This window comes from Triturus cristatus, chromosome 6 (assembly GCF_964204655.1).
Source record: "Triturus cristatus chromosome 6, aTriCri1.1, whole genome shotgun sequence".
Taxonomy (NCBI): domain Eukaryota; kingdom Metazoa; phylum Chordata; class Amphibia; order Caudata; family Salamandridae; genus Triturus; species Triturus cristatus.
In genome coordinates, this window is record NC_140589.1 from 670,698,815 (window position 1) to 670,723,543 (window position 24,729).

General features: G+C 41.3%; 1 protein-coding gene across 1 annotated transcript in view; it reads left to right on the forward strand.

Moving 5' to 3' along the window:
- The window catches only part of GABRR2 (gamma-aminobutyric acid type A receptor subunit rho2), a 482,373-nt gene extending 468,125 nt beyond the window's left edge, over positions 1-14,248 (forward strand). Inside the window, exon 9 of the mRNA XM_085611173.1 lies at positions 894-14,248. Coding sequence (XP_085467299.1) covers positions 894-1,205 — 312 coding nt within the window. The 3' untranslated portion in view covers positions 1,206-14,248. The remainder of the gene's footprint in view (positions 1-893) is intronic.
- The last annotated feature ends 10,481 nt before the right edge of the window (positions 14,249-24,729 follow it).

Below are 24,729 nucleotides of genomic sequence, written 5' to 3' on the forward strand. Positions count from 1 at the left end.
TATCACAGTACTTAATTCAGAGGGTCTCCTCTAGCCATTTTGAAGTAGGCCACTTTGCAAGAAAAACACAGGATTTTCCTTGAGTGTGTTAACCCAACATGGGAAGTGCATACTTAATAGAAACCATGTATTTTGAGAAACGGTTACACACTGATGTTTGGAAAGAAAATTAATAAAAATCCATAACATATTTAAACTGCTCTTTGAATGATAGTTCATACCAAGTTGTGGAGATTTATAACATTTAGTATGTCCTTTATGCCAGTGAGCACTTACTGCAACAATTGTTATGTCAGTACATTAGTCTTATGGAGAAATCCTATTTTGATAAACCTTTTCCTGACAGTGCTGTTAGTAACCCATCTTATGCATAGGGGTGGTTGGTGTTCAACTACAGTATAGAATTTAAATATTGTCTAGCCAAAATATTGTATACAGAATATGCACTACCATAAAATCATGAAGGTAAGTATAATTTTCTTTACATTCTAAACTCCTCATATATTTATCCTGAATGTATGCATACATTCAAGCTACCTAGATGTGAGGTTTAGAATAGAAATATAGTAATATATGTACCCTCAAGATATTGTATAAGTAAGCATTCTGAGATTGATATTTTGGAACCACTCAATTTTGTGACATGCGTCTTGCTAGTAATTCTGCAAGGTGTGACCACTGTGTGATTATCTTAGATGTGGCCTCTACTGTAATAATTTTCGAAGTTATTAGTAGCTCAGGACTATTTTCATCGATTAAAAGCTTTCTTGTTATATAAACGGTTGGAGACCCCCCAAACAGATGTGAATCAAAAACAAATAACCCTGACCATGTTATGAACATTGCTCCTCCTGCAATCTTTTCAGTGCCTTTGTTCTCTGTTTTCCTCCTAGTTTCCCTGCACTTGTGGCTTACCTCACACAAAGACTATGTTGATGGATGGGACGTACGGTGAGTCAGATGCAAACAGCCTGGCTGGTTACACACGGAACCAGATTATAAGTGACGATGTGGAGAGACATGACAAGATTGTGGTGCACATGGGGGTGAACAACGAATCCAACTCGGCACGCAAGAGGAGATTGAAAGGCCCCATGGGCCTGCGAATCATGCAGAACACTCACGCCATCGATAACTACTCAAGATTAATTTTCCCAGCCTCATATATATTTTTTAATTTGATATACTGGTGTGTTTTTTGCTAGAAATGAACAAAAGACTGATCAACAGAGTCAATTTTGAGAGTTCGCTTGTTTTTTTACTGACATTTTGGATGGTCAAATTGCAATCCAAGCCTTCTCTTCAGACGAGCCATGAAGCGCACAAACTTTAATTGCTAGAAAAGGCTTTATAATTCAGGCTCTACCTGGCATTTTCCTTTCCCTTTTTGGTCGTGTACAGTTTCTGGCTCTTACGGAAGTGCTTCCTTCATGTTGTTCTATGTAGTGTAGCAGGGGCTTCATTGATCAAGCTTTTCAGAAACCTTTTGTAGCTTCCGGTGCTGTGCTGGCACACTGTTCTGATGCAAGGCCCACTGACAGAGACTACCTCTGTGAAGGGGCGTAACGAAATCTACCGAGAGGGCCCTGCCAAGTACGTGTGTGGGTCCACCCCTCACATCCAGAACAAATTTGCAGGTGGAAGATGACAGTGGGCTGGAGGCCCCCGCACAGTTAGGATCATGGGGGTCCCCATCAACTGTGGCAGATGTGGGGCCCTGTGTTAATGCACTGGGGAACCCCCATACTACTGCCAATTCATTCAGCTGTGGTTTGTGAGTACTGGAATATGTGTAACCAAGTAGAAGATTTAAAGTTGTTGTTAAAGATGTGAAATTGAAGAACACACACCCATGAAACGTCTGAAAAATTATTTTCATACAGATCACCGCACATAATCAACCATGAAGGTTTACATCTCATCTCAGGGAAAGTCTACTTATCATATTAAAAGATATGAGTCGACAATCACAATTGGATAAAAAAAATAGTGTAACAGAATTTCTAAGATCTCCTACATTTTGCTACATCTGCTCTTCTCTTGTATCGATGAATGGGAGTTATGCTGGTGGAACAGGCAAAGCTACACCACACGAGTCCTATGCAGCTGATCTCCACTTGCATAAGCTGGGAATTTGATGTATGTATCCCAAACTCATGTATGTTGCTCCAGATATATTGACGGAACTGTGGTGTTTGTAAATTGAGCTGTTTTGCATTTGTGCTGGTTCAAAGTATAATTGCACAGGTCCAAACCTTGAGTAATTCTGCCACAGTATTTGTGGCAATATCTTTAGTCCGTGTGTGTCTTTCTAATGATTTTATTGTTGTGACACCAGTTTCTTTAGTAACCCTAGTTCAACAGTCCTGGGACCCCCCTATCATACAAAAATAGTTAGGACTTACTGTAAAATTGATTATCCTGAATATGCCAGATCCTAGCACAGCTATGTGCGAAACCCCCTGGGATGCCAATGCACAGGTAAGAGAACCCATCTATAGTCAAATTTAGGAGACAGAAAGTAATTTAATACAATAATTATGAAAACAAATGCATCTATAATACCTAAAAACCTTTGCATTCAAGAATGTTACAATTGTTAAAAAATTAAATGTTAGATTATCTTCATACGTAATGAGAAAAGCCAAAGATTATATGTATGTATTGTATACAGGATGCAGTGGATATGTTTTATGCATGTTATGTGTCGGGCAAACATTTTGAGGGTAGGGTCTGTTCAATCTCACACTTTCTATGCTTGGACTTCCAAGACATCCTCCAAAACTTTATGTGAATGTGTGATAAACATGACTATAATGATTTGGGTCTTTCCTTCCCCCTTGGGATAGATATCCCATCTTGATCACACAAGAATATTACATGGAATACAAAGAATTGTAAAGAAATTTCCACATTTAATCTGGAGCCACACAGGCAGAACTGAGCCTGAGAGCTCACGTTTCATTTGGTGTCTCTCAAAGATCTGTTCAAGTTACTTTAAATGTCTGGATTTTGGTGGAACTATTGCAATATGCGTGTGATGGTAATCCTTATTATCTACTGCAGTTCTCTCTAAGGAGCAACCACTTTGTGTGTGTTGGTGGACTGCTTACCCACCACTAACGGAAGCAATTCCACCAAAAGCTTTTTCCACAAGCTGGTCAATCATGAAGTGATGAGTGTGAATACCTTGACCCACTTGGGCCCAGCCAGGAAAGCATGCAAGCCCCATCTCCTCTCCTCCCACCTCAGAAAATGTTGGAAAAGGAGGAACAAATGGTGTATTTCAAAGCCCAGTTTTCAAATAAATGTATTTAAAAGAATCCTGATGTTCTGTGGGGGCACTAATGACATATTCCAACATTGTTGTGGAGTGTTGGGCATTCCATACCTTCCCCGTGGATGTTGAAACGCTCCCTTTTCAAGAATACCTTGACGAAATTGAGACAACCAGTGGACTTTTCATCAAAATGACCACTAAAATCTCCCTAAAGAGTTATATGCGTTTCAGGCACTTAGGAACGTCTTGGAAGAGGCAGGCTGAACAAATCAAAAGATTTACAAACAAACACCACAATTGTATGACACAGACAACAGAGCTCGGAAATTGTATTGGTTTATACACCAATCCCACTGTAAATTGCTTGGATATTACAAGATCAGGGAGTAGTAATGATAATAGCTTTAAAAGAGTAGCTTATAATAGGTCTGGAAGTAACAACTATTGTAGTAATGGCCCTCTAAAACCGAAGAGCTAACTTAAGCAACAAGTGCCACAAACTCAACATAACATATAGCTCAAATATCAGCTTAAAATTATTTCCCGAAATGTATTAATTTTGTCTATAACAGTAGAATGCCATTTTCTGAATAAACAGAAATAAAAAATTAAATTTTCAATCATTAAGCTCAATCAAGCTAAACAGAATCTTGACGTAATTGTTTTTAGAATAAGAGCTTATTAATTTTTTTATAATGTATTTTTGGTCTCCAAATCTAAACGTGTTGTTTTCTATTAGTACCCATGTTATTACCAGTATATCTATTTATCTCCTGCATACCAGGCATACTCATCATATGGATTTTTAAAACAATTGCATCACGAATTGACAGAATAATTTCACAAATGGCCATTGTATGTCAAGGATGGAGGTTTGGTATGCAAGGGATATGCAGAATTGTGTCAGCTGATCAAGATTGGCTAAGACAGTCAGCAAGTCGCCATAAAAACTTACATGTATGTCATTCATGTGCCACTATTATGCAAGGACAGCCTGCAGTCACCAGCAATGTCCACTCATATGTTGCTCCTGGGCCAGCACTATGCAGGTAACCATACATTTCTCACTATCATGCAGGGACAACCAGCTGTCACCATGAATGTCATTGGCCACTCTGATGCAGGCACAGTCAGCTTGTCGCTAAGCGTTCTCCAAAATGTCAGGGATTATCATCTTTATTAGCCACTGGCTAGACCACCAGCAAATGTGTTATCACAGGTATGGATGCATGCAAACACAAAAAAACACACACACAGATGCGCACACACAGAAAAACACATACAATACAAAAGCTAGAAGTTACTCAAAACATACATTGGGAGATAGTGCGTGGTCCTTCTTAGCACACACACTCCCAGTTCAGCACATCCCAGGTGCATATATTGTGGTTCCATGCTTCCGAGGGCCTGTAAATAGCATTCCAGAACAGGAAGCTGTCATGATTGGCTGCCCGGTTAGGTCCATGTGCCTCTGCCCATCCCAACACTGGGATAGGGCAGGAGGCCCTACCTTGTTCTCTAACCCTGCTTCTGATAGGGCATGAAGCGCGTGATTAACAAGAAAGCCCCAATGACCCTCTGTTCGATGACATGCTACAATGCCTGAACCAATATGCCGCATGTCATTTGACTATTGTGCCCATGTGAAGAGAGTCCTATTGCTATCAGGCATCCGCAAGAACCCTGCATTCCACACTGGGCATGATATTACAGCTGTTACATGTGAACAGATAATCAGCGAGATTGTTTGCTTTTATGCAAAATCTCTAATAAGTTGTTGTGCAGGTACTTGGAGAGGGAGGTAGACAGTGTGTTTGTGGGGCCTCGCCTATTGGTCCCTAACCGGCCAGCCACCACTGATTGTTTAATCTCCATTCCAAATGCCTATAGGAAGGTCAAAGCAGGCCCAGCGGCTGCTTTTCGAAACATTTCGCTGCTGGAATCATTCCTTCGGCCATATTCACTCAGCAAGTCTTAACTACCATCATGCTCCAGTTTTCATTCTTCCATCCTTCACCTTCTTTTAATGTTGTTTCTGTTGCTTAAAGACAAAAATACTAAATGCAGTGTAAGAAACAACTAAATAATTTATAATGTTGCCAATGTGACCCCTAAAGGCCTCCAATCACAGTAAATTATTTTTATTTGGGAAGATTTAAATGCATCTTCTATGTACAACTACACTCTTACCTGTCAAAATGAAACAAACGACTGGAAAATCTAAGCTGACATCCAGCGCAGCTGCAATTTCGTTGAAATGCACAATTGTGCATGCATGTAGAGGTGTTTCTCTGTTTCATGTGTACAATTTAAGTGGGGTCAGATATGTCCGCTTATCTGGCACATCTACAAGCCAAAATCTTTGACCACCGGAACTTGGGGCGGTCCCCTCGGCTGTCTACCCAATGGAACCCTTCTGTACCGTCAGCCTACCAATGGTGGGTTCTGTGTGCTTATAAAGCTTCATAGCCATATAGAAATATGCAAAGGCCAAGGCCAGACTAAAGTAGAGGACTGCTCCTAGTCGCTCCATAGGGCAGACAGAGATCTCCTGGGATCGCACTGCTGTCCCACTGACGGGGAATCCAGTCCTGCCCTCAATGCACTCCTAGGCTCAGCAATGCTGATTAGATGGAGTCCCAGTCAATACCATCCTTCAGGCTGGTCTTGTCATAGGTCTCAGTGTTGCCTAGACACATTTCTGTCTGGGAATATCCATGGCTGGGCTAGGCATATCTTTCTAATTAGATACCATTGAAGCTATTCAAGCTACTGACCACTCCTATGTGCACTGAAGATCCACATGGGTGCACGAAAAATCTATCTGTGGACACAACTTGCAGATCCTGATTCAAAGATATTGATGTACATAGATAACACCTTGTGCTGTCCAAAATCCTGCATTACGGTGAATATTCCACAGTAGCAAGCTCATTAGTAGAGTCAGAAAAGGGGTGTTCATACTGAAGGAGCGACTTTATGTAAGATATTAGCCACCCAAACAGTCATAGGTTTAGATTTATTTACTCACTTTCCAAAATAGATTTTGACGTCTAATCTCCATGACTTCACATAGTGCCAAAAAAGGCCGGCATAAATGTACAAAGAGTGTGTGGAAAACACCAGATATCTCCATATTTCTGAAAGAGAGGGTTGGGAAGGAGATTTTGACACAAGGAAAAATACATCTTGGTAGAGAAAGTAAAAGATAAAACAGACTATGTGCTACTGCGCATGTCTGCCATACTCACTCATGTGGATGGTCTACCCGGCAGGCCTTCCAAGGGAGTACATCTAGCGGGGATGAGTTCTCACGGAAAGGTCTGACTTCTTCAGATTTCCTTGAGTGCACTGGGGATTTTGTGAATCACAAAAATGCCAGTAATCTACCCTACAGATAATATATTTATGATTTTTAAAACTATGGACCTGCTGTACAAAGCCATTTTGCTCTTGAAGTCAACGTAATTCACTAAATTACTAGGCTTGCAACCACAGACACACTTTTGGCAGTCAGAAGAGCCTTCTATATAGGCAAAAGGGGTTTTGGTTCTCATTCTGAATTGTAGTTAGAAGGGTGTGTGAAACGGGTGCCCGCTTCTAATTATGATTGGCAGTGACAACCATTAATTATTTGTGACCGCGCTTGCAGTCTCTAACCATTGATCAGAGGATCACTGACAGAATATCGGAAAAAAAAATATCAGGTGGATAGAATATTGTGTTAAAAATATCGCGGGCCAAAATATTGAGACGGTAAGTGCTAATAGGTAAGTATAGATGTATATCGTCACGGTACATATATGTGGAGTTATATATGGTAAAACTTTACTTACCCATAGAAACTTACATTCACAATATTTTTTCCGGCTCACGATATTTCTGTTTCCGATATTCTGTCTAACCACCTTGATCCGACACTGACAGCAAGTTGGTGTGAAACCTGATTTGCAAATCGGAAGCTCTCCCTGTGCGGCAGCTATCCATTTGGAATATGTGTTGGCCCACCTTAATTGGAGCAAGCAGGGGTCCAATGCAAACTCTCTCGATATGTTTCCATAACCAAAACTGTTCTTTTAAGCACCATGTCTTCCTTTAATGAACATAGGAAACTTAACAAAAATATGTCCCTACCGGGAATGCGAAAGCAGGAATGGCGATCTGCTGCACTTGCAGGCCACAATCCCTGATTACGTAGCCAATTGGCGGTGGTCACAAGTTAGGTGGTTCGTTCTGGGCCCCTTTGTGAATAAAGTTTTTGCAACATAACCAATTTGTGCTTGGATCACATCGCAAAAAATGTGATAAGTCGAAACAATTCTGCCCGTATTTTGCACCCACTATTTGAGACCCGCCTGTTCATACATCAGGACAGTGCATAAGCAAATCAAGTCATATGCAAAAATCATTTCTTTCACAAAAGCCCCACTCATCTATTTGAGTTATGTGTTTTAACTATTTCCTTGCAATGTTTCACCTGTAAGCGCTTTGTGTTAGTTGATGATGTTGAATCAATGGACTGGCGAAGATGATGGATAATCATTGAATAGCACAGTCTAAGGGCTTGAAAGTGAAACTTCGACAAGCCCGAATGACATATTGACTCGCCCAGAACACGTGCCAGCTATGCATTCAAGGACAAAACTTAATGGAAATTGCCACGTTTTTCTACATATGACTTTCAGATGAAGATATGTCAGTTTCCCCTTTAGAAGAAGGAACGAAATGGCCGCCTCTGGGAAGTTAATCGATTCCAACCATGCAGCCCATAGTAATCGAAATTGCTTCAGGGAAGCGTTTAATGCATATTCATAAGGCCTGAACATGATTTTCAATAGCTGCAGGCTATGATGTATTATAAATCACTGTCCACTTTTGCTATAATAACGTGAGTGTGAGGCACATTATCGCGCCTATATCAAAAGTATTATTTTCCTAGAGAGACAGGGATAGTTTGACTTTAAAAATGCAACATAGGAATAACACAGAATCTTGTGTTAAGCTTGTTCTTCTTTAAATACCCAAACTGTGAGTTGCAGAATTTTCAAAATGGCTTCTTGCCGTCTATTTCCTTGCATTTTAACGCCATCAGCACTGTTTATGCTTATTTGTGTCTACTGTGCTTGCACATCAACATGTTCTAGTAATTTCATTTGACTGCGGGCTCTCCACATGTCTGCATTTCGAATGTCCTCTGGCTACATAAACTAATTAGTTATCGAGCTGACATACTGTATTTATGCCCATCGTTCAGAGTTGATTAAAAATCTGTTGTCATTGAAAATAACTTTGTCTGAAGATTCTCAGGTTTCAGCATTGTCTCTGGCTCTCCTCTTCAGCCAGGATAAGCCTGTTTTTCTTGCCTCCAACTTCAAATATTAGTTTATTTATATTTTAAATATAAACTATTTAAATAGATAAACTTTTAATGCAGCTAAAAGATAAAACACAACATATAAGTAGGTTAAATCTTATCGTACAAACATAATTTACAAAATACTTTGTTTTACATAAAAAAATATAAACATTGAACCACTGGCTTACCACAAGCGCATTCTTTTACATGAGAACGTTTGATCTAAAATATCATTCTTATTAGTACTGATGTTACAAAATTCTGAACCCGTGGAGTGTCTAAATCTTGCCATATTTCACAATCAACACTAATGTTTTTCAAAGTTCTCTTTTGCTTTTCCATATAGACTAGGCTCAAATTGATTAATCCAATGTGGCTTCCAATGCTTAACAGGCTGGAGAGTTCTGAATTTGCAAATTTAAATCTTGTAAATAATGACTGGGCGAAGGTTCACATATCATATCCAATTTACTATCATCCCGCCACATTTATTCAACGTTCACAATCATGTGTGCGAGTATCTTTCCTTTATCAATGTCATATCTACCCTCCTGAGTTAGTCTTTCAACGTATTTTAATACCTTACCCTGAATATACTGGGAATGGCATTATTTTATAATTAAATACCCCTTAGACGTACTGTATTTTGTCACACCATTCAAAAGATGCATAGTTATAGGTAGCAGTAGTACTCCTTGCCCATTTTTCTTCATTCGGGAGCACTGGAAGTGTGTTAGGTGTACCTCTGCTCAATCTAAAGCAACCCTTTAGGAAGTGTTGTGCCCCAAGTACTTTTATCCTGATCCCTGTTTCCTGGTTACTGTTTGTTTCATCTGGAGAATCCATGCAATTCTTTTTAACAGTCTTAGCCTACTTACTAATACCCTTGGTATACCTTGGTTGTAGATTAGTATGGGAAAATGTTACACTCTTGTGAGGGTTGGGCCAATAACTCTTCCCAATAGTCTAAGTTATACAATATAGAGTTTGTTTCCCAGTATGTGTACTGTCCTAATGGATCAATTTATTATAATAGCACAATTGTAAGTACTTAAGCACAAATGTTAAAGACATATAAACACATATATCTTCACTGCAGCTATTCAGAGCCAGTGGTCCTCTAAAGTAATGGTTCTTACTCTGGAAATGGAAAGCAGGGAGAGGTCGCAGACGTCAGTGAGAGAGAGGGCTGATAACAGGAAAATTGACTGGCCAAGAAAGTAGGGAGTTTCTGGTCTACATCTTTCACCACAATCATCAGTGCCTCAAAAGACGTGCATGCACAGTTGGGCAAACAGCGTTATGATCTCAGCAATGGGGTAATATGTGCTCTTTTTAGTACACATCACCACCCGGGCAGCTGGTTTCTGAAAAGTAATGTAATCTGATCTAGATTTGATTCATAAATCGGTGGTGTGGAGGTTGGAACCACATACAGGAAGGATCTTTTCCACACATGAGCTAAACTAAGGCGGTAGATCCTGTTGGCTGATGAAGGAAAATGGTTATTTCTGATGTGCCCAGGTGATCTTGGACTAAACAATGGTCCAAGGTGGTACAGTCCACCCTGGAATACTCTCATTGGATAACCGAGCAGCCACTCAGAATAGTCCGAACATAGGAATCTATTCTGATTGGATGAAGGGTAGACATTCAGAACTGGTTTGTTGTCTTTTAGCCAATCTAGATGGTCTCTATGTAGACTATTCTAATTGGAGCCCATGCAATTAGCTTTCAGAACAAACTCACAGTCAGGCGGTAGCAGGGCCAAACTGGCAGGCAGTCTCACACTGGTCCATAGTCCTTTAATGTATACTGCCCTCTGTTCCCAGGTTTGTTTCCTTTCAATGGAAGCAGATGGTAAAAAAGGCTTGGAATTCACTTCTGCATACTGCAAAGAGATTTTATTTGCCCACCTTTATTTATAGGTATTCACAAGGTAACCACTTTAGCAGGTTCTCTAGCTCCCAATGTCCACACCCTGCTTTTCCCATAGGAACATCAATGTTCCTCTGCCTAACTCTGCTGAAAAAATCTTTTCTGCACTGTAACATTTTCCATGACAGTAACAGCAGACCCAAATGTCCAAGAGACGCTGGAACATGGCCAGACAAAACCTGTGATACTTGATTAATTATTTTTTTGCTTTTAATCATTCATTGCATTTGGACAAACTGACTTTACGGCCTTCACTACAAAAGGGGAATAATTACTAATTCACTTGGTAATAAAAGTGATTAATCTAATGGAGAATTACAGTAGCATGTGAAAAAGATAGACAGCTGAAAAGAGGCCTATAAATAGGGGAAACGTGCTGGTAATTGTGTGGAAACACTAATTTCAGTGTATTATTACATATCTATGAGTGCACAACTTGTAATGCCCGATATTCCTGCATCCAGGAATCAGTATCGGTTCTGCTGGTTGCAAGGGGAGAGAATGTGGCCAAATGGCTAGGGCGGTCGACCTCGGAGCTGGGGAACCGGGTACGAGTCTTGGCAGGGACGCTCAACATTCGGTGATTCTGGGGAAATCTCTTAATCTCCCCGTGCCTAACAAAAATGAACGTGTCCGTCTGTAATGCAATTGGTGCTCATGTAAAGTGCTCTGATACCTTCGGGTCTAGTTCGCGCTCTATAAAACTCCACAAAAAAGAATACTGATGCCTTATTCCCACTGCTACTTTTGTGTGCCCTGCTACTTTTGTGTGCCCTAAAATTCAGAGGTTAATGTCATGACCTGCTCTTCCAGTCCTAGAGAAGCACCCCTTTGTGCTTTTAATCAATGCATGAGATGCAGTTACAGTTGACATTTCTCTTCTTTTGGAGACCTTTAATCCAGATTTATCTCCTTCATTTGGTTCCTAATACTAAGGGGTAACTTCTGTCAAGGAAATACTCATGAGTTGGCTATGTCTGCAATGCTGCATTGAATTAAGAGTAGGGTGGGTCCTAGACACTATGAATTCCATTGATGAGACGCGTTTATGCTTATATTCCTTTTCGGCAAGACATCATCGTGCACTAATAGTCAGTCTGTTCCAGAGAAGTTACATTACTTTCACCTCAACCTTTTGCTGTCTTCTTCCATATGCTTCATTATTAGATGGCAGCTGTGCAAACCTTTTGTAATATGAAAGGAGAAAGCCTTTTACCACTTCCCATCAACTCTTTGGTGCTTTAGGCTAGAAATGTTGGGGACAATTCTCTTACCTAGGCATCATGATCCAGGAGGGTAATATTTAAAAAAAAATCGTTTTTATTGTTTTTTAAAAACATAAAAGGAAGTTACAGTCGACAGTATAGCATGGTGGAAATACATTTTTCCATACTGTGCCAAGATGGCATATGCCATTGGACACGTAACAATCCAAGAGGATAATATATTGCTCTTTCAGTGCACTTATTACTTCAAAAAACATTTTATCGATTCTCTTTCAGCTAGATCAAGATTTATTCCATATAATCCAATAGCCTCTACATATCCACTAACTGTTGCCTCATATGTAGCGAGTGTTGGAGCTTCTTATTTCATGGACACTTCCACCTCGTATCACTTTATCAACTGTATTGACTTACGCAAGGTTTGGTCTATTCAGTGAAGCGATGAAAGACATTCAAAATGATGGTACCCAAGTTAAAAAGGAATGATGGATACATGGAGAACACAGTTCTATAGAACACTGAATAAGGTCTGTTTCCTAATTGGCTGCTTCAGTATTACGCTCTACCCTTCATCTTGGTCGGGCAGGATCTGATGGCTCTGTATCTGATAGTTGAAGCTGGTATAAAATAAACTGTCAGTGACTGTTGGTCGCTATTGGTCAAACAAAATACATGGGACCTCTGTGTGAAGCTATTAAAATTTTTACATATTCGCACACTAAGTCAGGAAGGGTTCAAAATGGTGATAACTAGTATGTGAAGCAAGCTGAATTCAGACATCAAACTTTGTAGGTAGATGTAATACGTCCATACCAGGCTGTATCTGTAAATCTAAATATTACACCTACATTTTTCTGATATTTTTAACATCTCCTTTTTAAAACTGTGATGTAGATGCTACATCAGAAAATATCAGTCAGATTTTAATGTTAAGACATTTTAGAAAGTATTTACTTTCATGTGTGCTAGGATCCAATTCATATGAATAGATAATGAATGAATTTTAAATCATAGTTCATATTTTCGGTTGATAACTTTAGGTCTGTTAGGTTATCTAGGTCTCAGTGACCCCTTTTTTACACGCATTAAGTCTGTCTTTGAAAATAAGCTGAGATAAGAGAGTAAAGGCTGCACTGGCTGGTAACCCCTTTTTAGGTTAGAAGCAGATTTGTGTTTACTTCATCCTTTGCAAAAAATAGCCTGCTTGACTTATGCCAGCACTCCTCGCGTATACCGTCTACAGCTCCATAGTGCCTTTTACTCATGCATACTAAATAATCCCTAGTCAATAAGAAGGCAGCCTCCACCGGGCAAAAAAGTTAACTTCTCAGCAATGCAAGCAAAATATTTAAGTGAGAAAAGAAGTCTATCAGCAAGTCATAGAATCCAGTTACTCTGATGCTAGAGTCTTGGCCCCAGATTTACTTTGATTTTCTGTTGGGGTTGTGTCTCTTTTATGGTGCAGCCCTGGCGCAAAATCATGTTTGGCTTTTACTAAGCCACACAAAGCCCATTTGCATGGTTTGGTAACTTCAACACAACGCAGCGCATAGCGCTTCCTTGAGTTGCTTTGCATCGTGTAGGCGTTTCATGGGTGGAGCATGGGCATCCCAATGCATCCACCCATGTATTTTGAAGCAAACCCAAATTTACAATGACTTTTAGACCTGGGTTTGCTCCAAAATTGTGCACCTACCTGAGGCTGGAGGACCGGTTGAGATATATCTTAATTTTTCTTTGTTACTCCGTCTTCCTTTGTGTGCTGCATTCTTCACACATAGAAAGAGGATTATGCCTCCAAGCGTTGTGTTTGTCCAGGAACGTGTGCCTTTCTGCACAAAAACAATTCTGCCCGTAACACAGGCATTTTTGCACTATGTGATAAGGGTGTCTGCAATGAGACTAGGCAGCACACAGTACGCCAGTGGAACAAATGAGCAGACTTGCTCCATCGCTTTGTAAATATGGAGCATTTCTGCTCTCCTTCTCTCATGCAATGCAGTGGAGTGCAGCAAGTTCCCTTACTGCATCACGTTGCGTGAAATAATAGTAAATTTGCCCTAAGATTTGATGGCCTGTAAACTTCTTTCAGACTTCCAAGCTTTGGAGAAAGGGAAGAGGACAGCGTTTTGCATTGTCTGGTCTCAGATATCAGTTTCTTATAAAACCCCACATCTGAGACAGCCAGACCTGTACATTTAAAGAAGAATATTAAGAGAAATCAAGCACACCCTAGAATTGCCTTTTCAGCTACCCTTAATGTCTGTTAATCTCTGTTTTACTCCTTTTTATATCTCAAGTACATTGGATAAATGTAATATAGACTTTTAAATATACATAAAAACAATCCCAGAAAGCTATCGTAGATAGCCCATTACTGTCTGTAATATTTTATTTTTTTCTTCAGCTGTTTATACCCCAAGGCAGTTGTCAAGGTTCTACTTAAAATATCTCTGTACATATGTTTTTGTAAATAATTGTGTATACGCTTATACAGTGTGTGTAGGGACAGGCCTGCACTTTTAGTTTGTAAAACTGCTGGGCATTTGCCTATCATGTAAAAAATTACTAGTAATATATTGGCAATAAAAATTATCACATATATATAAAGTGATTCAACGACTCAAATACGTTTTATTGTTCTGTGCCACAGAAATGCAAATTTTTCTGATTTTTAAATGCAGAGTATGATTGTGCACCACAACACATGGGAATGCTTATGATTCAGTTTAACCAAGCACTGAGTTCAGAAACCTAGTAAGTCACCTAAACTAACAAATACTTCTCATTAGTACCACTAGCACTTAGCTTATTTGTTTGTGTGTAATTAGTTTGAAAGGTTTCTCTTGGAAGTGGAAATAGTTAAAAGAAATCAAGTATAATAAACTCTGATGGATACTTCTAACTGCAGATTCCTAGTCTTGTGAATCTCCCCAGAAGGCACACTGGAGCTGGAAACTCTTGCAGTAGCTCATGCATGCCAAAAGGTGGTGCCATCGGCCTCCGCTGGTCATACATTCTGTCTCCAGACATGACGAAACAGTCGCTCAGAAGCGCCACCTATGCACGCTGAGGTCAGTTCCCTTTGACCCAGACCTCTGCTAATACAGATTTTGGTACTTTCCTGAAAATATTGTGCTCTTTTAATTATATATAAATTATTTTGGTAGTGTGCAGGGACACTGCCCTCAAATACAACAAGTCAAACCATGTCTCATTTTTTTTTTTTGTGAACAGATTTTATTGATTTATAAAGAAACAAGCACACATCGCCAGACATAAATCACGTATGATATATTGTCATCAGGGTTGCAAGCATCAATCCAATTGGAGTCCGGTAATGCAAAGCGGACTAGATAACTCCCCTACCCCCCTCCCGCCTTCATGTACCGGAGGTAATGAATCAGGTGAAAGTGCATGGGACAGAGAAGTGAAGAGTATGGTGGACTTCTCCAGTACATTACAGTAATATATTATCTGCTATGTAGCCGACCTTGAGCATCTCTCGTTACAAGTCTCTCAAAGTAACAGATTATCAAGGGGTGTCTGGTGCAGAATCAGCTAGGGGGTCAACTGGGTGCTTAAGCTCCTCCACTAGGTTCTCACATGCCCTGGCCACCTCTAGAGATCCATGGCCTCAACGAGCTTCATGGAGCAGGACCGTTCCCTCATAATCAGACCACTTCACCAGTCCTCGTCTCCATGCTTCTACCACAGGGCCCCTTGTTGATATCCAATGTCTAGTGATTTCTCTCTTAGTGAGAACGAAGGCCAAGTCCTGAAACTTACTTGTGACTTTCGTTTAAGTTGTGTGGGGGAAATTACTCAATAGGCAATAGCAGGGGACTCCTCTATCGATCACATCCACCACTGTCTCGGCATTAGCCATCCAATAGGAGCCCAAGTGCGGGCAGGACCAGAACATGTGGGAAAAATCTGCTCCCACCTCCCCACATCTCTGGCATTTTGCTGTTGTCATATGGAAAAATCAGTAGAGAAATGGAACTTCCCCTGGATAGGCAAGATAACAGCAAAACTTCCAATCGCTAACACACCATACTCATAAAACATTCACTTTTATACTCAATCAATGTGTGGAGGACTGTATCTAAATATATAACCAAAACCGAGAAGTTATTATCGCCGTATTTTGATATTATTTTGTACTGTATTATGTGACACACAGCATACCGTGTATGAATTTTATCGATTGTTGTTTATGTGGTGACATTTTATCAATACTCTGGAGCACAGAGTTTTTACAAAGAATAATAAAATAATGTCAAATTCTACATCTCGCTTTGGGGTATATATTTAGATACAGTCCTCCACACATCGATTGAGTATAAAAGTGTATGTTTTATGAGTATGGTATGTTAGCGATTGGAAGTTTTGCTGTTATCTTACCTATCCAGTGGAAGTTCCATTTCTCTACTGGTTTACAGTGCCCTGTTCCCTTGGACAGTGTGGCCACCTCTCTAGTTTAACCACTGTCATATGGAAAAATCCATTAAGTCATGCAGGGGTATGGCATGCTCTGTGTAATATGTACAAATTATCGAGCTTAAATCTGGTGTTCTTATTAATCTTATGCACTCTCTTAAGAATATATGTCCAGTCTTTCTCAGCTATGGGATCTCCCAAATCCTCTTCCAAACGAGAGGGTAGTGTGCCTCAGGACGAACCATGGCTGCAAGTACTGTATTAAATGCTCCCTAAGTATCCGTAGGCATGAGAGAGTGGGAAGCCAAAATCTGCATCGCTGAGCACAAGAAGTGGAGTTGGTTCTGATGCATTTTTCTAATCTAATTCAGGTCAACATCACCTCATTAGGTTAGGTGAAGAAGAAGGACAATTCAAAAAAGAGTAAATGTGGTTCCTATATGTACCCAAGCTTCCCAATATAAGAAGAGGTTTTATAGTTAGCATCCAAAAACCTGACTCTGGCTTTGCCTTCCTCTTTAGAACTGGCGTAGATGCACTGTGAGTTCCCCTAGCCATTGTTGAGTCTGCACTAAGTTGAGGCATTCATTAAGGTAATGCAAATGTTCAAACTTATGCAGGCTCCCTTTAGTGTGCCTTTAGGCCACAATAACTCAATGGGTCCACCTAGATGAACTCACTCCTGCTGTTGGGCCTATTCCTGGCACCGACTGACCCCAATCAAAATCAGCACGCTCCAACTCTAGTGCTGGGCCATGAGTCCACTGGTCGTTGGCAAACCTCACCAGTTTTTCGTCCATCGACCATGCCAGCAGCTTTGATGAGGCTGGCTCTAGATCTGGTTTCAGCTTTGCCATGGATTTGGATCCATCTCCAGCTAGTGTCCACCCTGTATCATGCTATACATTCTGGTTTAGGGACCTGGACCAAAGAAAGTGCATTTTGTAATTTGGACCTTATATTCCAGAAACTCTGTTTTCATTTAAGCATGCTCTGATTGGCTCAATTATGTCAGCTTGGAAACCGTTTTCAGTGCAGACAGTGATTCACTCCATTGCTAGGTGCCTTAGATCTGCACTTGGTGACCCTAAGTTTCTAATACAGCTTCCCACTCCAAAGATACTTGTGATGCAGGCCAGCATGTGCAAAGTGAACCCTAACTCCTGTCCTGCAGCTTCTCCAGACAGGGAGCCCCAGAGAATTGACACAATAAGCAATAGGCATTGAGCGCTGTCTGCCTGTTGGGTCACAACATTCACACCCTCTGGGACATGGTGTGTGATACCCTTCCTGTGGTGCCTGAAGACCTATGTAATATGTTTGCATGAACATTACAAGATGTACAAGATGCAGCTAAGAAGATTTTAAGTTCTGGGTTGGAAACCACATAGTCAGTTGCTCATGCAGTCGGCATTCGTATCATTATCAATCAACATGCCTGTTTGTCCTCTATTGTATTTTCCAGAGATGTACAGTCAAAAATGATGAAGATACCCTTAGTTGAGGCCAGAAATTTATGGAAGAGGCTGACGCAGCACTGGAGCATTTCAAAAGCAGCTGAGCTAAGGATCTGCTCCTGTTTTTTTTTATCCTCGACCCGACACTTTTATCAGCATTAGAGGAGGTTCTGGGTTTTTCTAGGGGCTTTGCTTTCCACCAGCGGCAGAAATCATTGTTTTGTGGCGTAAGTGGCAGTGTCAATGACAGCAGCAGCATCAACTCTTGTTTTCACCAGGCAACATTTCAAAACCCTTTAAGTTGCCCTACAAGGGACGTCTGGGGCAGAAATTGAGTCAGTTATGACATGGCTTTTCCTGCTAGCACACAGTTACATTGGATCTATGGCTGGTTATGTCCTTCCCTTTTTGGACTCTTCCTCATATTCTCCCAAATGCCAGTGGACCACACCAGCATCTACTCCAAACAAGTTGCTCACCAAAGGGGTTATCAAGTTTGGTCTCAAGTAGGGAATGGGATTTTACTTGTGTAACCTCCTGGTCCCTAAGAAAGATGTGGAGTTGAGACTGATTTTAGAGCTCAGAGTTCTAAGATTGTTCCTCAAGTAGGAAAATTCAAGATGTCCCTAGCCACATGTTCTGTTGCCTTGGACTATGAGAACTGTATGGTGCCCCTCGACCTGCATTACTTGTACTTAAATGTACCAGTCCTGCAGTCCAACAGGAATGGTCTCTGCTTTTTGGTGGAATCAGACTACTTCCAGTTCACTCAACCCACTTCTACCCTTACAGTGGCCCCTCAGATCTATATGATGGTCATGTTTGTGGTCATAGCCCATCTCTGAAGGTTTGATATACATGTATACCCATGCCTCAATGAGTGTCTGCTGAAGGTGGATCTACCTCAGCTACTCATGGACCACCTGCAGAAAACAATTTGGTTGTTGCCCACCCTTGGATTTTCTATCAACAAGCCCAAGTCTCATCTTTAACCTTCACAGAGACTGCCCCATTTAGAGGCCATCAGGAAGTGTGGTCACCTTCAGGGCCTTTTTGCATTGAGTCTGGAAAATTCAAGTTATGATCCTGATATTTCAAGTAACTTGCATCCTGGTGGTATCCCAAGCTCAGTGGTATGTGTGAGGCCTTCAATGGAACCTGCAACTGCAGTGTCCTCAACATTGTGGCAATCTTGTATAAGATCGGTGTTTCATGTGTGGCAACTTCCTTTAGAAATAGATTTCAGATGCTAAACTAATGTGCACAGGCCATTCTCTTTGCCTGTTTTGGAGGTAACAGTAGTAATGGATGCATCATCTCTTGGTAGGGGAGGGTTCATGGAATCTGTGGAGATCAGAGGACTCTGGTCTCCAGTGGAGCAACAACACCACATAAATCTACTGAAGTTGTGTGCATTCTGACAAGTTCACAAAGCATTTCTGACTTTCCTCTACAGCACATTGATGCAGGTACTGATGGACAACACAATTGCCATGTGGTCCTGCAACAAGCAGGGAGGCATGGGATCCTGGGTCCCCTGTTAGAAGGTGTTGAGATTGTGATGCTGACTGACTTCACAGGATTTCCGTGTTGGTCAACCATCTAGTGGGATTCTTCAACATCAGAGCAGATAAGCTCAGCAGGCATCATCTTGCTGCCCATGAAGCACAAATGCACGTGGAGGTGGTGCAGGACATCTTGGCACATTGGGGAGCACTCGTTGTATGCTCTATTTCCACCTCTAAAAAACACTTAGGGGATTATTTACAAGCCCCTTGCGCTGCCGGTGCATCACTTTTTTTGACGCACTAGCGGCACATTTTCATGCCCCATATTTATAATGACAGGAAAAGCCATCCTGCGTGGCTTTTCCTGTCCTTGTAAATACCGCCCCTTTACATGCAGCACTTTGTGTGAAAGGGGCGTTCTATGGGTGTTACTGTGGGCGTTCCCATGCAACACTCATGGGACCTGCCACATTTCCAGATTCCCGAGAAATCGTAAACATGGAAATGCATCTGAATGCTACGCCTCCCCAAGGGAGGTGTAAGGAGGCGCAACGAGGAGAAATATATTAATTTCTCCTCGTTTTTTTCCTCTTTTTATGCGTGCTGCATTCTGCAGTACACATAGAACGAGGAAATCACCTCTGGTGTCACTTCCTGCACATAAACAATCGGGAACGTGATGCAGGCATCCTTGCACCATGGTGCACAGATGCCTGCGTCAGCACATGGCAGCCAATTGTGCGTCAGCGCGGGAGAAAGCACAGGGATGCGACATATTATTGTAAATATGTCGCATCCCTGTGCTTTGAAAGTGCCGCAGCGTGGTGCAGCCAAAGGGCTTGCGGTGCCGCACTGCAGCACTTTCTTGTAAATGAGGCCCTCAGTACACTGTGGTTTGTGGTCTAGACTTTTCATCTTGAAGGTCTACAGGATATTTTAGTCATGCTTGATTAAAAGTTAAGCGGGAAGGAGCCCAGCTCATTCTGATAGCCTCAGACTGGGCCTGAAGGGTCTGTTATTGTGAACTACAGGTTCTATACATATGCCCTCCTCATTGACTTCCTCTACTAAAGGATCTGTTGTCTCAACTGCATGGTACGGTGTTGCACCTAAACCACCACAGTCCATACCTCAGTGCTTAGTGGATGGGTGGAACTAACTGAGAGATTTTGACATTCCATCGGAAGTGGTGGAAGTTATTCTGAATGCCTGCCGCCTTACCAACAAGTCTATTTATTCAGGCCGTTGTGCTAAGTTATCATCTCTTCTGAGATGAAGCCAGTTGACCCTCCACAGTCTGTTCTGTTGTTTGTATTGTCCTTGACCCAGTAAGGCTTTCCTCTAGGCATGGTTAAGGTCACTTATCTGGCCTTTCTGCCTCAATTTGCTTGATCAGCCCTCGTTATTCAAATAACCCACTGTAACACCTTACTGAAACAGCTTTTCACTAATATTTCCTCATACTCCATGTACTATGCAATAGTGGAAGATTAATGTGGTTCTAACCTTTTTGTTGTGTGCTTCCTTCGAGCCACTCGTCAGCTGCACTATGGGACTCTTGACCCAGGGTTCTGTGTTTCTGATTGCCATTACTTCTGCACATCACCTTTAGCAAGCTGCAGCCCTTGTAAGTTCAGTCTTCATATATTGCATTTTCCTTGACAAGCTGGTCATGTTCATCCTTTCTCCCAAAAGTGATGTTACCTTTCCACGCGGCACATCTGCCATGCTCTCTGGATTCTTTACTCCACCCCGTCTATCTAAAGGGGACGAGAGACTTTGCAGCTTAGACCCATGGCATGCCTTTAGTTTCCACATTGATAGAACTAAGGAGCACTGTGTTGACGAACAACTTTTTGTTGGATTTGCAGGTGCGAAAGACCTGTCCTTTGCATCAAACTGTGCAATTCCTTAGTCAAAGGGATCCTCCTGTGGGCCTCTGAGCTCATTCCTTGAGGGCAAAAGCCCTCACCACTTCTCCAGCTGAGAGTGTTCCTGTCTTGAACATTTGCCATTCTGTCACATGCACATTTGTCCATACTCTGTTCATGTCTTCAAGAAGGGCCCATATGCCTGCTTATTCCTGCAGGACTATCTACCGTAAGTCTAGTCCCAGACCCCCTCATTCTTGGAGGGATCATTACTTTGGTACTGATTCACAAGTTGAGGAATTTGCAGTTGAAATAGCCATCAGAAGAATAAGTTATTTACCTTCACTAATGCTCTTTCTGCTGGATATGACCTGTAGATTCATCTCCACCTGCCTGACTCCCCGTTCTGTGGATTGGATTTTGGGAATAATAAGGACCTTACCTCAGCTCCCTTGGGTTAAATCTACTAGCCATATTTGGAGATCCCACCTGCCTAGCCGATATTGCTGTGCCTACAGCGCAAGCGTAAGTGCTGCAGTTACAATGAAGGCAAAACAGCATGCAGAGCAGTGGCTCTGAGAAGTAAAGTGCTACCTGTCTGGCAACATAGTCATTCAATGATGTCTCTGCCCAGGACTGCCATGCAGGGCATTGGGGTGGTAGGCAGCAAAATCCAGTGATCGTCACCCCGCCTTAACTAGGACTTGACAAACATCACTGAGACCTAGTACACTGGGGCTGATGGACAACCAGGTCAAGTGCTTCCTTAGACTGTCTCCTTGTGAATTAGGCTGACGAACTTTAAAGCTGGCGAGTTTTTGGAAGCTGGCATCTTTGGGAAACAGCATTTACAACGCTGTTGTTACAGCACAGTGCTTTTACAAGCCGGTCGTTACAACAACCGCGTTGTTAGTACGCAATACCTTTACATCGCGAGTCATTAGAACGACTTGCTGTAGGGGGCGCTAAGGAATTGGATAGGAAATCCAACACCTTCCCTGCTGTTGCGCAAACTGGAGTAGGAATAGTAAATAATACTATTCCTAAGTCCAGCACGCCCCCTACTGCAAGTCGTTGTAATGACTTGTGATGTAAAGGTATTGCGTACTAACAATGCGGTCGTTGTAACAACGGCGTTGTAATAGTACGCAATGTAATAGCATGCGTTGTAACATGCAGTATTCGGGATCTTTCAATGACCACCACAAGTTCCCTTGTCGAAGACATTGGCCTACAAACATGATACAACTACCTTGGCCTGGCTCCCAATGTTTTAACAAAGTACAAGTCAGATTTATGGCTTTGAAAGTTACGCATAACTCACACTAAATATTGTGTGCATATGACACATACATACATGTGTGCAAATTAAACATTTTCTTTTAGCACCTAGCTTTCACACCATTGGAAGTGTAGTAAACACACCTGTCAGTCTAGTGCTTCCAGAATGTATGTAGCAGAGTGTACACGTATTAAAATTAGTTTCACAACAAATAAACCATATATGAAAAAAAGCCCTCAATTTCCCCAAAGTTATAGGAGCAAATATACACATTTATACACATGATGCTTGGCACAATCTCTAGGTGCTATATGTAGGTACCTAGGGTTAATAATTGGCGTTCAACACAAGAGTATGTGAATGCCCATGTGATATGCTTATTTTCTACATAACTCGCAAAGTAATGGATTTGAATACCAACAATAAAATACACACGTGCATAAGGATAAAATATGCATTATCTAGTTTACGTCTTACTCTATAACTTTTTGAATTCACCAACTAAGTTGTTTTCTCTTAGCAAAATTCTTTCAAGCTGGAGTTGGTCCCAGGAGAAATCTGAAAAAGGATGCAATATCCCTGGACTGGCTTGGTGGTCACCCTGACGTCAGTTCTTCTGAGAGTGCAGGATGTCTTTGGAGAGGGTTCGTTGAAGATCAGCATCTCCAAGTTGACTGTGCCAAGTGCTTGTAGAGACAGTTTCCCGCGTTGAAATATGCTAGTATGATTTGCTAAGGATCACTTCCAATTGCAAGGCTCAGCCAATGCGTAGTCTTTTTTCAGGTGTTCTTTCTTGTTGGATCATAAGAGGCACAGATAAAGATCATTTCTTCTACCTACCTAAAGATCTATGATGCAACATGGCAATGCACCAAACTGGAGTTGTCCCCACTTCCGAAGATGATTAATGTTTTAACATGCATGCATAAAAATCTTTTAATAACAAGCAACATCTTAAAATAGGGCAAATGTAACATGCTCCCAACTAGAGGGACTGAATTCACATGACAGCAGACACTCCTCATAGTCACTGGCTCTTGGTAGCCTCCACAGACTTATTGGCCACAGGAATTGTCGTACAGTTGCTAAAATCTTAAAATGTTCCCGTCAAGCAGCTATCGAGACGAGTAAAACTTGCCGTGAAGTTTTTCTCAGTTCTGGCAAGTGCATTTGGCAAAGTTCTTGTTGCAAAGTGGGGCTCCACAAACGAGAAGAGCATTGCAGCTGTTTTCCGCCAGCTGTTTATTTTTGTGCAAATCTGAAATCCTGATTGGTGAAGGCTTGTAGCCTTCTAAGTAACTATTCAGCAATCCTCTGACTGAACCCTGGTCCCCACCATTGGCCTTGGCTCAAGTGTTGCAATGTTGTTGGCTACAATTTCCTGAATGGAATCCCTTTTATGGAGATGATGCTGAATGTACTTTCTCTATTTCAGTAAGGCCTAGAATTTCTCTACCTACGTTGACCATGAGACAGAGGATGGTGCACAGACTCAGTGATAAAAAAACGTTCACAAAGTTTACATGCCCCATTTTTGGTTTTGTTTTATGTAAAAAAATACAATTAGAATAAAAACTGTGCACCAATACTTCTGTGAGAAAGATAATGATGCCATTGACTTTCCATTTTACAGCTGTTGTGGTCTGTGACATAGGTACAAGTGACATTTTCAATTCGGCCTCTCATAATGGCTTGCGGTGTAAGAAGATACTTTTCACAAAAGTGATGTAGAAGAAATTGCATGTCCCAGTTGTAATTTCCTTGTCTCAGATCTTTATCAAGTTAAGTCTCAGTGAGTTACAACATTGAAATCTCTGAAGTCATGACTGGAGATGTTTTTAATGTAGTTATTTTAGGGGACGCATCTTGTGTAGAATAGCATGGGCAACGTTTATATTTGGCCCTAACGCCACCACGAACTCCTCAAATAATGCTAGTACCTAGACTTCTATACATTGATTCCACTAAATGTCGACACACACTCTCAAACATGCAGACCACGAATGTATAAAGTGCAGGTGAGTTGAATTTTCTTCATGTATCTTTAATATATCAAACATATCATTCTATCATCTCATATTAAAACCCTCAGTGCCCTGGCTCTGCATCAAATAATGAATGACACACAGCCAGCCGTTCACTTGCACTCATGTTCATTGATACAACAAATGCTGGCCTAACCCCACAATCATGGTCGGACCATTCCTTGAGCTCCCCCCAACGCCAGCCTAGCAGTTTGAATCACTCAGGACATATTGAACTAGAGACAGACTCCGAAAAAGAAGACAGCCACGGCAGTCTTCCAAACATCCTAGTGCAGAAACAAACCAAAATCAAGTCAAAAAGCCACTCTAGAGGATAATATTAG